At 34.8% G+C, this 15357-nt stretch overlaps 1 protein-coding gene across 2 annotated transcripts; it reads right to left on the bottom strand.

Annotated features, from left to right (window-relative positions):
- Positions 1 to 5690: 5690 nt before the first annotated feature.
- LOC107794592 (DEAD-box ATP-dependent RNA helicase 37) lies at positions 5691 to 14922 on the bottom strand. Of its 2 annotated transcripts, none has more exons than XM_016617089.2 (7): positions 14692 to 14922; positions 13262 to 14140; positions 13064 to 13147; positions 8073 to 8315; positions 7529 to 7696; positions 6853 to 6966; positions 5691 to 6407 (listed from the first exon to the last, which is right to left on the bottom strand). In XM_016617089.2, exons 2-7 carry the CDS (start codon positions 13997 to 13999, stop codon positions 5922 to 5924), a joined length of 1833 nt encoding a protein of 610 aa, XP_016472575.1. In that variant the 5' UTR covers positions 14000 to 14140; positions 14692 to 14922; the 3' UTR covers positions 5691 to 5921. The 2 variants fall into 2 exon arrangements, with proteins under 2 accessions (XP_016472575.1, XP_016472576.1); XM_016617090.2 differs by having other exon boundaries at positions 13262 to 14068; positions 14692 to 14907.
- Positions 14923 to 15357: the final 435 nt, after the last annotated feature.

Raw genomic sequence — 15357 nt, 5'->3', positions numbered from 1 at the left:
GTGGTTAAATAGCAAACAAAGACAACTAATTAATTGAAATTATAAAAATTAAGATGCAGTTGGCCTTTACTCCTGCATTAGCCCTAATTAGAGGTGGCAAACGGGCAGATCAGATCTGATATGGGCGGCGGATCGAAAACGGATAATACAAAAACAAATAAATTATTCAGCTCTGATCATATTTAATACAGATAAAAAATGGGTTAATCGGTGAGTGACAGATAATATGGATATCCATATTATAGATAACTTCTTGAATATGATCATTTTTTGGGAGATTTCCTAGTTTTCTAAACTTGAGTAACCTCCAATTTGAGGCTTTACAAATGTAAAAGTTAAACTTATTAGTTATTCATTGGTTATCCATTTTTTAAATGGATAATATGTTTCTTATCCATATTCAATTTATTTTTAAAATTCGTTATCCAACTCATTTTTTAATGGACTAATATTTATTTTTTAAACTATTTTGCCACCACTAGTCCTGATTGTCACTTTTTTTCCTTTTTAATTTTAATTTTATACCTTTGTGTTGATCAATTAATTCCCACCCCTTAAGTCTTGATTGGGATGATAAGGTCACAAAAGTACATGTAGAATTAATTTCTGCTCGAAAACTAATTCTAACTATTTTAGAGGGTAATAAAAGAGTAGTATTTTTTTTCTTTCAATAGAGTAATTTTTTTTGGAAAAGAAATATGTTTATATGCACTACACTGACATTCTTGACAAATAATACAAAGTATTAATTTAAAACCTTATATTCGTTTTGAGTCTCATATAAAAATCACTTAAAAATTGAAATATAACAAATTAATAATAGGCTATGTAAAAAATGCAAAACTTTGAGTACATCACTAGCAAAAATTATTATCACTAACCATGCCAGATAACTATGTACTTATGAAGTTTTAAGATATTAAAAATTTATATTTGAACTAAAACACTACCTTACAAAATACACAGAGAAATAAAAATCCCTTTTACTAGTCAAACATAGTACTATTTGATAATTTGGTTATTTCTAGTATAGGAGTAGTATTTATATATTGACAAAGATCTGATATGGTCTTTCGTCAGAAGTCAGAAGTCAAAACTCTAAACGTTGTTGTGCGAAGCAACCTTCCAATCGACTCCAACTTGCACATGTCAAATCCATTCCCCCTCCCCCTTTTTTTTGGGGATAAAAACGGAAAAGAGTTCAAAATTAAAAAAGTTTAAAAATACTCTTCATTCATTTATTGGGTTAAAAATATCCCTTCATCCGCTATTTTGGTTCTCTTATACCCTTTAACCGTTAGGTCAATGCTAAATTAAAAATAATTATTATTCTTTTTGAAAAACTTACAAAAACAAATTGTAAACTATTTTTGTTTTTTTAAACTAATGCACCAATAGTCCACTAATTTAGTAAAGTCTTCTTATTTTATTTTTTCAGTTTTTATAAAAAATGATTCAGTTTTTACAAAAAAATATTTATTTTTTCAATTTTTTTGTAAAAACTGGAAAAAAATTGTAAAAACAAGAAAAATATATTTTTAATAAAATATTTTCATTTTTTAAAAATTGAAAAAAATATTTTCAACAAAATATTTTGTTTTTGAAATTTTGTTTTTCATTTTTTTCAGTTTTTTTAGAGCATTTCGTTTTATTTTCATTTTTCAGTGAAAAAAAACTGAAATAAATGTAAAAAAATCAAAAACAATAATATCTTTTTCAGTTTTTAAAAAACGAAAATATTTTATTAAAAATATTTTTTCTATTTTTACAATTTTTTTCAGTTTTTACAAAAAATAATGCTTTAAAAATCTGGAAAAAATGAAAAAAAAAATTGTAAAAACTGAATTGTTTTTTGTAAAAACTAAAAAAAATAAAAAGATGACTTTACTAAATTAGTGGACTATTGGTGCATTAGTTCAAAAAAACGGAAATATTTTGCAAAATATTTCTTTAAGTTTTACAAAAAGAATAATGATTATTTTTAATTTAGCATTGACCTAACGGTCAAAGGGTATAAGTGAACTAAAAAAGTGGTTGGAAGGGTGTTTTTAGCCCAATAGATGGATGAAGAGTATTTTTAAACCTTTTCCAATAATTTAGGGACATTTAGAACCCTTTTTCACGGGATAAAAGTGATGTTTGGATCAGTTCGTATATCATATTATTCCACTAGATATTTATTATTTTTCTAGTATAAGTGTCAGAGTAAAAAGAAATTATTGTATTATTATTTTATTGCTACATAATTCTATCTATAAATAAGAAAAAACTCTTAATATTTTTTTACGTATGCTAAAATTTAAATCCTAAGGGGTTGTTTGATTGGGAAATAAGTTATCCAGGAATTAATTATCTCACTCTCCCATAAGGATAAAAAAAATACTACAATTCCAGAATATTAATTCCGGAATTAGTTATATATACCATAATTTTATCCTAATCAACAACAACAACCCAGTATAATCCCACTTAGAATTTTATCCTAATCAAACGTGGGATAAATCAATTTCAAATTTTATTCAGAATTTAATTATCCTTTATACCAAACGAGCCCCGAGAAAAGAGGAAATCAGTAAAAACTATGATAAATCAAGACATTTTCACAAGTCATTTAAATCAAGTGGTCGTGCAATCTTATAAGGCGCAGAGAGTCCAAAGAGTAATTCTTATAGATATATTCTATCGAATGAATACCCTAAAACCCCCTAAACTATCATTTTTTTGTCAGTTACCTACTTAAACTATTCGGTGTCTCCAAAATCCCCACTTAATTATATACACTTGTATATTAAAAAATCGAAAAAAGGTCTGATATGTCATCTATCACTACAAATTGTTTAAAATTGTTCCCGTTATACTATCGGACCATAAAATTCCTTACCGTCTTACTATCCGCACACATTTATCCTTAAGTGGACGGAGGGGAACGAGGCACTCATCCGTGCCTTTTTTTACATCTAGTAACATTAGACTCGACCCGATCCATATTACCCCTTACCCAAACCCGTAAAAACCAACAAGCAAATTCAAGAATTTCAATGGGATCTGGCGAGGTTCTATTTTCCGACGAACTTCAAAAAATACAAAACCTCTGAGTTTTTAGATCCAATAAATTGGACAGAAGAAAAAGAAAATAAGTAGAAGAAAATGAAGGAAGGGGGTAAGGCACTGGTATTTTTTTATTTTTTTGAAAAAGATAACAAAAGTAAGGCAGTGGTGTTTTGGCCAAGATCTGTAGTAGATCTTGCCGATTTTCATAGTGGTTATAAAATGAAGAAGGAAAGCAGTGAGAGAGAGTTGAGATAGTCAGTGGTGTTGGCTTTGTGTATTTTCTGGCGAGTTTCACCGGTTCCATTTGCTTATTTGGTGGAACGGGTTTGTTGTTTGGATGATGGAACATGAAGAAAAAGAAGAGAAGAAGGGAGATGAAGAAGGTGGCAGTACAGTGGAGGTTAGTACTATCAGAGGAATTTTTCGGTGAGCTGTCATGTTTTTCAGTGGTTTTGGTGTGAGGTGAGAGAAGAGAAGATTAATCATTTTTTGAGTTATATTTTACGATTTTGGCTATCGGGTAATATGGTATCGAGTCGAGTCTAATGATACCAGATGTAAAAAAGGTACGGATGAGTGTCACATGTCCCCTACGTCCACTTAACGATAAATGTGTGCGGATAGTAAGACGGTAAGGAGTTTTATGGTCCGATAGTATAACGGGGGACAACTTTAAACAATTTGTAATAGTAGAGGGACATATCATACCCTTTTTCAATTAAAAAAACCCTTGTCGACTTTTTAGTGGTGAGTGTGATTCATCCTTCTATTTACTTAGCCTAATCTGATATATCAATTTAATTAGTAATTTTAACTAATAATAAAAATAATTAAATGTGTGAAGGGATAAACACATGGTCATCTGTAAAAAAAAAAAAAAAAAAAAAAAAAATCTCTTCTGTCTCCTCTGATAATGGCTACACCATGTCCCAATGTGATCTCCATCATTAAACTTCGACTAAACAATAGATTTTTTTATTAGCCTTCGTTTTCAAGGGGAATTAGTTTAATACGAGATTTGGGATAAAAAAATTAGGGTTTTGTTGAAAGAAGAAAACCTAAATGAAGAAGAAAAATAATTTTCAAACGAACAAGAGAAGAAAAGAATTTCATATGAAACCCATAAAATTAAAGGAAGAGAAAAAAATGAAGAAGAAGGCTAGAATACAAAGAAAATAGAGGGAAAATATAAAAATTAAATTTTTAAAGAAGGTAATAGTAATTAACCATTAAAAATGATCAATTGGGGCCATTTTTATGTATAATTTTATCTCTCACGCCTTTTAACGAGTTACCTTACATATTTCATTAAAAAATCGACGAAGGATTTTTTAATATATAGGTGGATATAGTTAAGGGAGGGTTTTAGGGATACCGGATAGTTTAAATATGTAACCGACAAAAACATGATAGTTTAGGGTGATTTTAGGGTATTCTATTTTGACGGCTAATTTTAGAGAATTGGTCAACTTTGTCCGATTTTCATGAAAAGAATTACAAGTTCTCCAATATTTATACTTTAGCCCAAAACTATTACTATATCTCATTTGTACTTTCTTGATGAATATTCTCCCACTATATCTCTCTTTAGAGAAATTATGAAGATATTTTAAAAAAATTGCTTGTTTGAAGAGGGGACTGCCAATTAATCTTCGACACAGTGGTGAGATTGCATGGGTTCAATTCTTTCGGATATGCATACTTTGGTCCTGGACACCAAGGTTAGGCAATCACGCATATAATATATGTATGTGTTGGAACCTAAGGGTATTATCACTTTTAGTCCGCATCAGAAACTATTTACATCTGACAGCCAAAAGTGTATAAATTTTTTCTGTATATGACATACAAAATGTATATATACAAAAAATATACAAATTTTATATATTCTTTCGGCTATTGTTTTTATAGCGGATAGATAGTGTCATTTTTCCGACTTTTGTAACACTCTTTATGGTAAATAGTATTTGCATCGTTAACAAGATATTAGCATTTCTTGGTCAATCCTTATAACTACGTCACACACAAAGCCCACGGCATTTGTCTACTAGGCTATGTTACATTGAGGAGTGCAAAATGCGTGTGCTTGATGTGAATGTCCTTTTTCATATAATGACATTCCCCTCCCTTTTACATTGGATTCTTCTAACATAACATGCACCGAATTTTTGGATACCTGTCAACTTAGGAACCAAAAGTTTTCTTGGTAATCAAACACGACCTCTGTCACACTACACACATCCTAAGATTCGTCATCAGACGTAGAGGCCATTAATAGAACAGCCACTCTCAACTCGTGAAGATTTCTGAAGAGCGCATTGCTTCATTTGAGTTTCTCATACAAGATTGTCAAACAAAATGAAGACAGGCTAGTTCAATGCCAACACTTGTGATCCTGCATGCAATCCATTTCCACTGTCAACAATCAGTATTACAAACAAATAGTAGTCAATGTCCGTATGAGCCTTCTTTCCCGTTTCCACTCCCCAAGTAAGAAAGATACAACTAAAATGAAGAAACCTTCAAAAGATTGAGGCGTCTAATATCTCACTTTGTTGAAAATACAATAAAACCACTCTAAATGAGATGCATTGCATGTGTCGCTATAAACCTTTGATATGCATTCAAGAAAATAATTCGGGAAATAGTAGTATATATTAAAACAAAGGCATCATTGAACTGTTGGACAAAGCTGTCAGTGGTCTCCAATTGCCAATCTAACTACCATAACAATCTTGCAGTTGTCCCCTATAGGACCACAAAACAACAAGAACTCAACCCCGTTTTCGCACTGAAAAATATCATAATCCAAATTTGTTGATGAGTAATATACAACTGCAGGAAAATATAGGTATCATAAGTTTGAAAAGCTAGTCCCAAGCACTAGTTACTCCAGGACCATATCCCCCGCTATAATTGCCATAACCACCACTGCTGTTACCTCCTTCATAGTAACTCACACCACCTCCACCACTTCTACTGTAAGAGGAATCCCTCCTGAAGTCACGCCCACCAAAACGGCCTCCACCAGACCGCCTGTTTCTACCTCCTCCGTATGAACGGCTAGCATAACGAGTCAGCCATTCAGGTACCTCCTGATTAGCTTCTTGCATCAGATCAGCTAGGGGTTTGGCCATTGAAAGATTACCTTCATTAAAGAAAGCAGTTGCTAATCCTGACTTGCCTGCACGACCTGTCCTGCCTATTCGGTGCACATAATCGTCAATGTCATTAGGAAGGTCAAAGTTGATAACATGAGAAACATGAGGGATATCAAGGCCTCGGGCAGCCACATCTGTCGCAACTAAAATTGGGGTATCCCCTCTCTTGAATGTTCTTAGCGCCTGCTCCCTTTCCTGTAAAATAAACCCACAGGTAATGTTGGCTATGAAGCTGCAAAATAGTGTATGCGAGTAATAGTTGGTGCAACACAAAAAATGAACTGAATTAGAAGTACCAGGTACATGTGTCACGTGCCCGAATGCCCCTTTTTCTCAATATATTATACAAATCACTATGCTTCTACAGCTAAAAGTAAAATAGCTACACATGCTTCAGGCACACATTTCAATGCTTTTTATACTCACATGCATACACGTATCTGTAAAAGCAGACAAGAATATTGGATCACCTCATCTTTGTTATATGTTAAATAGACAGTATTGAAATTCAAGCACTGATAGCAAGATATGGCACCATTTAATCACTGTAGTGGAAGCGCAAAACAGTGTAAAAGGTCATATTAGAAGATCGAAGATGAAATTGTTTTGATCTACCTAAAAATACCTAGATCTCGCCTACCTGCTGAGTCCTATCACCATGAATGGCAGTTGCAGGAAACCCATTGATACACAGCCAATGCTCCAATGCATCAGCACCCTTCTTTGTTTCGACAAATACCAAAGTTAGAGCTTGCTGTAGAAAACAATAACACAGTCAAATTGCCAGTCAATTTAAAGCTCAAAGACTCCACTTTGTGTTCCATTATCTATAAATTTTACAATACAACAGAATCTATGTTCAACGAAGCAGCAGCAAATAGGGAAGAGGATGCAATCATGTCAGTGGAAGACACTAAAACATTTTAAGAGAGAAGAGTAATTGCAAAACCAGTCAAACTAAAAGAAAACTCATGCAGAATGAAAATCTACGAAGACTCCAATCTAGGAAATTCAGCATTCATATCTATAGTATGTAAACCAACAAAACCAATCATGGATAGAATGAGCAGCTAATAGTTACCAGGTGGAGAACTTTATCAACAAAAAAAAAATAGTGACCGGGCAGAGAGGTTTTATGCTAGTGCTTGTACACACAGGAAAAGCAGAATGCCAACATTCTCAATTCTCTGCTATGTTCCTAGGATTAGAAATCTTGATTTCTTCTCCATCCAGTCAACTGCTTGAAGTTCCTCAAATGTGATCAAAGTAGATGAAAATAACTGTTAAAGCAAGAGAGAGCTAGCGTAACATGCTACCTTGCCATGAACCCCATTAGCCATCTGTGCATGCAGTAGGTCCATAAGATGGCTTCTCTTATCACCATCATGAACAAATTCAACTCGCTGAAGAATCAAATCAGTACTCGAACCAACCCGTCCAACTGCCAAAAATATGTAGTTTGCAAGAAAATCAGATGCCAGTCTCTGCATTCCACAAAAAAAAAAGGAGGGTTAGAGTCATATATAAAACAAGACTATGACTGCTCGGAAGACTTTACTCACTGCAAACTCAACATTTTGCAAGGCATATTTTCTACAATTGCAAAAAGAAAGGTGGCATAGTGTACCAAACAATAACAAGAAAAATTGGCATATTAGAATTCAGCAAGCAAGGAATTGGATGGAGGAGTGGGTTGGAGAAAGAAAAAGAAAACGTTGGAAAATTTAGTAAAAGTACAAAGAAGCACAAACCATGCTTTAAGATGATGTGCGTAATTCCAAAAGAAAATGCAAGTAGCAAACACTATAGTAACAAATAATAACGTTGATTGAAAACAGCCCTAGTGACTACAAGAAAAACCTGAATCTCCTTTGGGAATGTGGCACTGAACAGCATAGTCTGCCTTTCACCAGGTCGAGGCATATCCATTTGCTCCACTATCCTTCTGATTTGAGGTTCGAATCCCATGTCCAGCATACGATCTGCCTCATCAAGAGCTAAATATCTAATCATCTGTAATGAAACTTTTGCTCTCTCAAGTAAATCAACCAGTCTTCCAGGAGTTGCCACAAGAATATCAACTCCTCTCTCAAGCTCTCGGAGCTACAGATATGTAACAAGCAATTGTTTGAGCAATAGTGTAAAATACAACTTTATTTTAATGTTGAAGAAAGTACTATTTTATTGACATTGTAGGAGAAACAACATATACAAGAGGTGTACCAAAAAGTAGAGAATTTACACAACTTCATCAACAAGCAGAAAATCGACACGAAACACCACTTTATATTCGAAGGTTCAGGCTTTGAGAGCAAATCTAACAATGAAATCACCAGTCAGACAACTGAATATTTCTCAACACTTCTACCGATGTTCTGAAACCTCTTTCCAGGGTGGGTTTCAAATCACCACAGTCAAACAACTGAAAATATCTCAGCATTTCTACCGACGTTCTGAGACCTCTTTCTAGGGTGGGTTTCAAATCACCATTGTCAAATAACTGAATATTTCTTAATACTTCTACTGAGTGCTGACATTCTAGGACCTCTTTCCAGGGTGGGTTTCACTTCGCCGGCATACCAAATAAAAGTAATATTACTAGATTTGATTGTTTCAAGTCTCCAAAACTACTTTTCAGTGTATGACTTTAAAGTCCAACTACAAAACATTGCACACTTTCTCTTTCCTGATTACTTACAGGAAGAAAAGAGGAGAGAGAAGGGCAATACTTGCTCAAACAGCTGAAAACATGAAAGAATATAATGATACCCAATTGACAACATGCCAAAACCATTAGCTCTTATCACAACAATTTTTTGACAAAATCTAGACACTTGCTTGGCAAAGGAAGGTCATTTCCAAAGAGAATGTATGGAGATGGAAAGTAAAAGAAGGAAAAAGGAGATATTCAAAGTTGTGCGAATTATAGTGGCATTAAACTCAAGGAGTCATACAATGGAACTCCGAGAAAGACTAAAGAGTAATAGAGCCTAGATTTAGGACGCGACAAAAGTGCTAAGAAGTTTGATGGAAATTTATCGCGAAAGGAGGAAAGATCTACACATGGTGTTCATTGACCTAGAGAAGCATATGATTGAGTACCACAGAAGCTTCTTTGATGGATGAAGGAGAAGAAATAAATTCATATTAAATATACAAATGTCATATATGAAGGAGTTGTCACTAGCGTCAAAATAGTAGTAGAGGATACAAAGGAGTTTCCCATAACAATGGGTTTACACCAAAGCTCTGCATTGAGCCCCTACTTATTTACCCTAGTTATGGATGAGCTAGCCAACAAAATACAAGATGAGATCCCATGGGACATGCTATTTGCTGATAATCTTGTAATAAGTGCCAAAACTAGCGAGGGTGTCAACCGAAAGCTTGAGCTATGGAGAAACACCTTAGAGAGTAAGGGCTTTAAGCTAAGTAGATGTAAGACTGAGTATATGCACTGCAATTTTAGGTAGCATGAAAAGAGCGAAGTTGAGATGAAACTAGATAGAACTATAGTGCCAATTTTTTTTTAGATATCTAGGCTCGTTATTTCAAGAGAATGGAACAAATAGATGAAGATATTATTAAAATCAAATGGTTGAAATGGAGAAGTGCTACCGGGGTGTTATGTAATAGAAAGATGCCTACCAAGGTGAAACGTACGTTCTATAAAGCAACTATTAGACCTAGACCTAGTGACCTACTATGTTATATGGTAGTGAATGTTGGGCTGCTAAAGTTCAAACGTTTCTACAAGATGAGTGTTGTAGAAATACGAATGCTAAGACAGATGTGCGGTCACACAAGATTAGATAAGATAAAAATGGCCACATTTGTAGAAGGTGCAAGTAGCACACATTGAGGATAAAATAAGAAGATGTCACTTGAGATGGTTTGGTCATGTCCTGTGTCGACCTACAGAATTCCCGGTCCTTAGGTGTGAAACCGTAGTAGTGGAAGGTGTAAAAATAGGATGGGGTAGAGGTAAAATCATATGGAAGGAAGTTATCCCCAAAGACCTACAAATCCTTGGAATCGATGTCGACTTAACTAAAGATAGGGCACAAAGGAAAAGAAAAATCTATATAGGTGATACCTACTAGTTGAGAATAGGTTTTAGACTTGACAAAGAGCTTATATTATCATCATTATTATTATTCCTATTATTTATACATATTTATCTTTTTTTACTTATACTTTTATTTTATTTTGGTAATAATGATGATGAGTTGAGCTAAATGAAAGGGACGAGGATTCATATCACCCACCCCAACTTGCTAGGATTGAGGCGTAGTTGTTGTTATTGATGTTGTTGCATATAAATATAAATTATATATATATATATATATATATTCAAGGAAATAATCATTATGCTAGTAACAGAAAAATCTATCTGGATAAACCCATATGACATTTTCAACCAGTGATACTTTCTTGCTGGAATAAATCACAAATTAAATTCATAAAGAAAAAAAAAACATCAGTCTCCCTGAAGTATCTACAACCTCTGTGCATCTTTGAATTTCTGCTTTAAAAACTTACAGGAAAACAAGAAACCATGCTCCTCTATCCAAAATCCTGTTTTCAGTTATCCAGATACAGAGTGCCACTATCCAAACCAGACGATGAGAAAATTTATTGTTCGACCTTGGGCTTATCAGCATTGAAACATACACCTCCATTGGATTGAACATTGACTGGTGTAAAAATAACAGTGTTCTAATCATACAAACAAATGAAACTTTTAGCCAAAATTATCCCTTATGTTTAGGGATAGGCTTAACTTTGTCCTCTAAATATAACCCTAAGCACTATTTGTCCTTTAAGTTTGTAAAACTTGAGCACATTTAGTCTCACAAACAAAGAAAATCCACTTCCGTTAGAAAACTAACAGCAGAGCACACTGTGATCTGCACGTGATGCTTAATAACCCATAAATCGTCGATATCCATCCCTTTTGAAGGACCCTTCTTCTCGAATTAACCTTTGCATATCTGTTACAACAGTAAAAAATCCCTAGCCTTCTTGATTTATATTCAAGTCTTTAATACTTTGGTTCATCCTAGCAATGATTATTAGGAGCAGTGGCAGAACAAATCCTAGTTATAGTGAGTGCTAAAAGTCGTAATTCAGTTTCAGGCAAAACTACTTCAGCGACTTCTCCTACAAGTCAATATAGCTTTTGATATTTAATTTTCTAGTTCTAGTTGTGGTTTTGGCTCTTCATTTTGCCAAACTCATGTGTCAATTGGAATTTTTTTGTTGATGCTCTCATTTACCCTCTTTACATTTTCCTTTTACTACAAAACACACTGCTTTCATTTTCTTTTCCCCGTCTTACGGCCAAAATCAGATCTTTGCAAGTTATGCTGAAAATAATGTTGTGGTTGGAGTTTAATGTTTGGGACATGTGAAGCGAGAACTAATTTCTGGACAAACCAGTAAATTTGTGCATTTCTTATAACCTCTATAAGAAGACTCATTGAAGTCTAGTGCTGTTAACGGAGAAAAATACATGCGGAGTTTAGCATGACAGTTTTCTAACAGATTTGGTGCTTTCTGTTGGTGAGACTAAATGTGCTCAAGGTTATATTTAAAGGACAAAGTTAAGCTTACCCCAAAAGATAAGGGATAATATTGGCTAAAAACTCCAAACAAATGCAACTATTTCAAAAGAAAAGTTTGTTTGCCCCTCTGTTCAATAACCACTTAGTGATACTTTTTAACTGTCATCAAACAAAAATTCACAAGTAACCAGACAATCAAAATGACCTGCAAGATATAACTCATTATCCTTAAATTTTGAACAGTTTAACATGCACCAAAACAGAGAAGACGTGTAAAAAAAGATATAACTAGGAATGGGTTCTCATCTAAATAATTGACACCAAAAAGAAGCATTACATATATTCAACTTTCCTTCCCTGAACACTTAGAAGAAATATTAAATTCACCAAAAATGAAGCCAACATGACAAAGGTTGCATATTGTAAAGTTAAAAGATTTTCTGTTTAACCGTAGTCCGTAGATGTATCTCATACTTCACCTGTGCATTTCATTAGATATATTTTTTTTTCATATAACGGTGGTGTTCGGACAAACTTGCACGCACCTCAACTATTCCACCGGGCAACCTCCAACCATCTCTTCCCACTTCAATGACCACTAGGCCACATCCTTAGGTGCATTTTGTTAGAGACATGAATTAGACTTGTTTTAACAAAATGGTGCACTAAGGCGGTGCTTCAAAAACGAAATGTGCACAAAAAAGGCAAGGCTCATGGAACTGGAAATAAAGAGAGAGAAGTGAAGCGCACGCATCTTTGACGTGTAGTGCACAATTCATGGAAGCTTAAAAATACCAAACGCATATGACATAGTATTAAAATTAATCAAATTTCAACTAAAATAACTAATTTCAGCATTCACTACACAATAATATTGATATTAATCCACCTCCTCAAAGATAAGATTCGAAGAATAGACATCTCCTCATTGGGATCACTTTGTGAAGCACACACTTCTCTTCGCCCATGAAGCAATAACCCATAATAACACTGCACTAAGGAGTCATCTGTTATGCTATTTATGTTTATGGGAGCAAAATGCTTCTAGATTCAGTTTATATGCCTCTTTCCGTGGACATTCAAGAATGCACAGTGTCTAGGTCAAATAAAAACCACAGTTATTAAAAGAAGAAAAAAACAGAACATGACCTTACAGGAATCATCTACTTAACAAAAAGATACATATTCATCCAACATCAAATGCAAAGTACCCAAGTATATCACATGGAAATGTATTTGTTTTCCTTCACAAATACGGAGAAGGGAAAGAGGGTAAAAAGGTACCTGTTGATTAATCGGGGCTCCACCGTAGGCCACGACCACTCTAACACCAGTCTGATATGAGAATTTTTTAGCTTCCTCATGTATCTACATGTAAATGCAGCATACAACTGGAATTAACAAACCTAAAGGTTTTCAAGGAAAAAAGGGATAGAAAGATCAAGAATGCATTTCACAAAACTGATCTAGTACCATACCTACCTGCATTGAGAGCTCTCTTGTTGGTGAGAGAATAAGAGCAAGGGGAAACACTGTCCGCACCCCACGAGGCCGTTGCGAAAAATCCCCCCTCATGATTCCACTAATAATAGGGAAACAAAATGCAGCTGTCTTGCCGGATCCAGTCTGGGCACAGGCCATGAGATCTCGCCCTGCTAAGGAGATGGGAATTGCATAACGCTGGACAGGAGTCGGCTTAACATATTTGCACCTCCTAATATTCAAGTTAACGGCCTCCCCTAAATCTATCTCTGCAAATGTGTTAACAGGAGGTGGCACATTTTCTCCACTTGTTTCCACTGGAATATCCTCATAAGCATCAAAATTGATACCACTATTCTCCTGATCAAATGATTGCTCCAAGTCCACATCTGCATCATTACCAAAAGGATTCACTTCCCGCTCTCTACCCCAACCACCGCCTCTGCCACCCCAACCACCTCCGCTGCGGCCGCCACCGCTATAACCTTGGCGTCCGTAATCCGGTCTAGAACCAACCCATCGAGACCCACTAGTTGGTCCATTGAATCCTGAACGATCATTACCAGACGGTGGACCACCCGGTGATGGAGCTGGAGGCTCCGCTCCCATTGGTTTGTTGCGAAGATGTGGTGGGACATAAGATGATCTCCTTGTAGAAGCAGAAGCTCCACTCCCACCACTAGGCCCAACATTATCAGTAGCTGTATTCTCAACAGAATCTGCCCACGAGTTCCTCATTATCAAAATTTTCCTTTTTCTCCTAATACACACAGCTCAAAATCCTAATCCCCAAACCTAAAGCTGACCCTGATAACCAGAAAATTTCAGAGAACTTATTCTCAAAAAAAATCTGCTTAGAATGTAACAGCAGTCCAAAACCTGACCAAAAGAAACACTTAACACTATGATTAACACTACAAAACCAAACACAATCCAAAATGAATAGCTCTAAAGAAGGATCTAGGATTTGAACTTTATGGGTTTGTGATGCCACTGAATCCACCAACCATTTGAGTTACTTGGTTTGAATTTAAATACTTGTGCATGTTTAGTAGATTTTTCAGCACATATACAGAGTATGAGCCAAAGCTACTGTTTTGGCTGAACCAGTAGTTATATGTTACATCAGCTATTTGACATGGCATCATCTGCAAAAGAAACTCAAAAATTCGACCTACCCATATGCGGCAGAATCAGATTAAGCTAACACATGAACACACAAAAAAACTGAAATCATGAATGCATCAGCAAAAGCAATGCGTTAATAGAACAAAAACAGAATGAAAATACCTAAAACATAAACAGAATGAAAACATCTACAAAATGTAACGCCTTAAAAATACAGGAATGAGATCAAATCAAGTATTAACACACAAAACAAACACAGAGAGCCACATATATATATGGAGAAAGAGAAGAAAAAAGCAAACCTTGTAGAGAGAGAGAAAGAAGGGTGGTGGGCTGAATGAATGGAGAAAATAGAGAGAAACCCTAGATAGGGCTGACGAAGAAAAAGGAAGAATAAGAATTTTCGGACACAGAAGCAAAACAATCGGAGAGATGCTTTTTTTTGTGAGATTGGATTTCAGATTGACGGCTTATAATAACCTTAAGGAGACCCCTTTTGTCCTTGTAAGATTCAGATTATTTTGCATATGCTTAATATGGTCTGTGTATGTATAGTGTCTACAAAGTCTTACCCGTTTCAAACTTTTCAACTACCCTTGTGGTTGTATACTCGTGGTTTTTCTTTACTTTTCTTTTCCGTTCCTTTACTTTAACTTCGATATCGTTTTGTTTTAATTTTGTCATGGGATCCTAATTTCACTTTTACCTCTTATATTATATTTGATCAAGGTTTGGCGGAGTAATTCTTAATTTGGAAGCTTTAAATTGGAAGAGTTGATCAATATTTTATTTTTATGTAAACGAGTCTAGACCGGATTATTTTGGTCTTGTACGTATGTTTAGTACGGGCCTAAGGTGGCCCGGGTTGATTCGACGCTTCTATTCGAAAGTTGGAATATTGAACTTAAGAAAATTTGAAGAATTTGGTGTGATGCGTGATTCTTAATTTTAATGTTATTGTTCGTATT

Source organism: Nicotiana tabacum, chromosome 6, assembly GCF_000715075.1.
Source record: "Nicotiana tabacum cultivar K326 chromosome 6, ASM71507v2, whole genome shotgun sequence".
NCBI classification, from domain to species: Eukaryota; Viridiplantae; Streptophyta; class Magnoliopsida; order Solanales; family Solanaceae; genus Nicotiana; species Nicotiana tabacum.
This window is presented reverse-complemented; position numbering and strand designations above follow the sequence as displayed.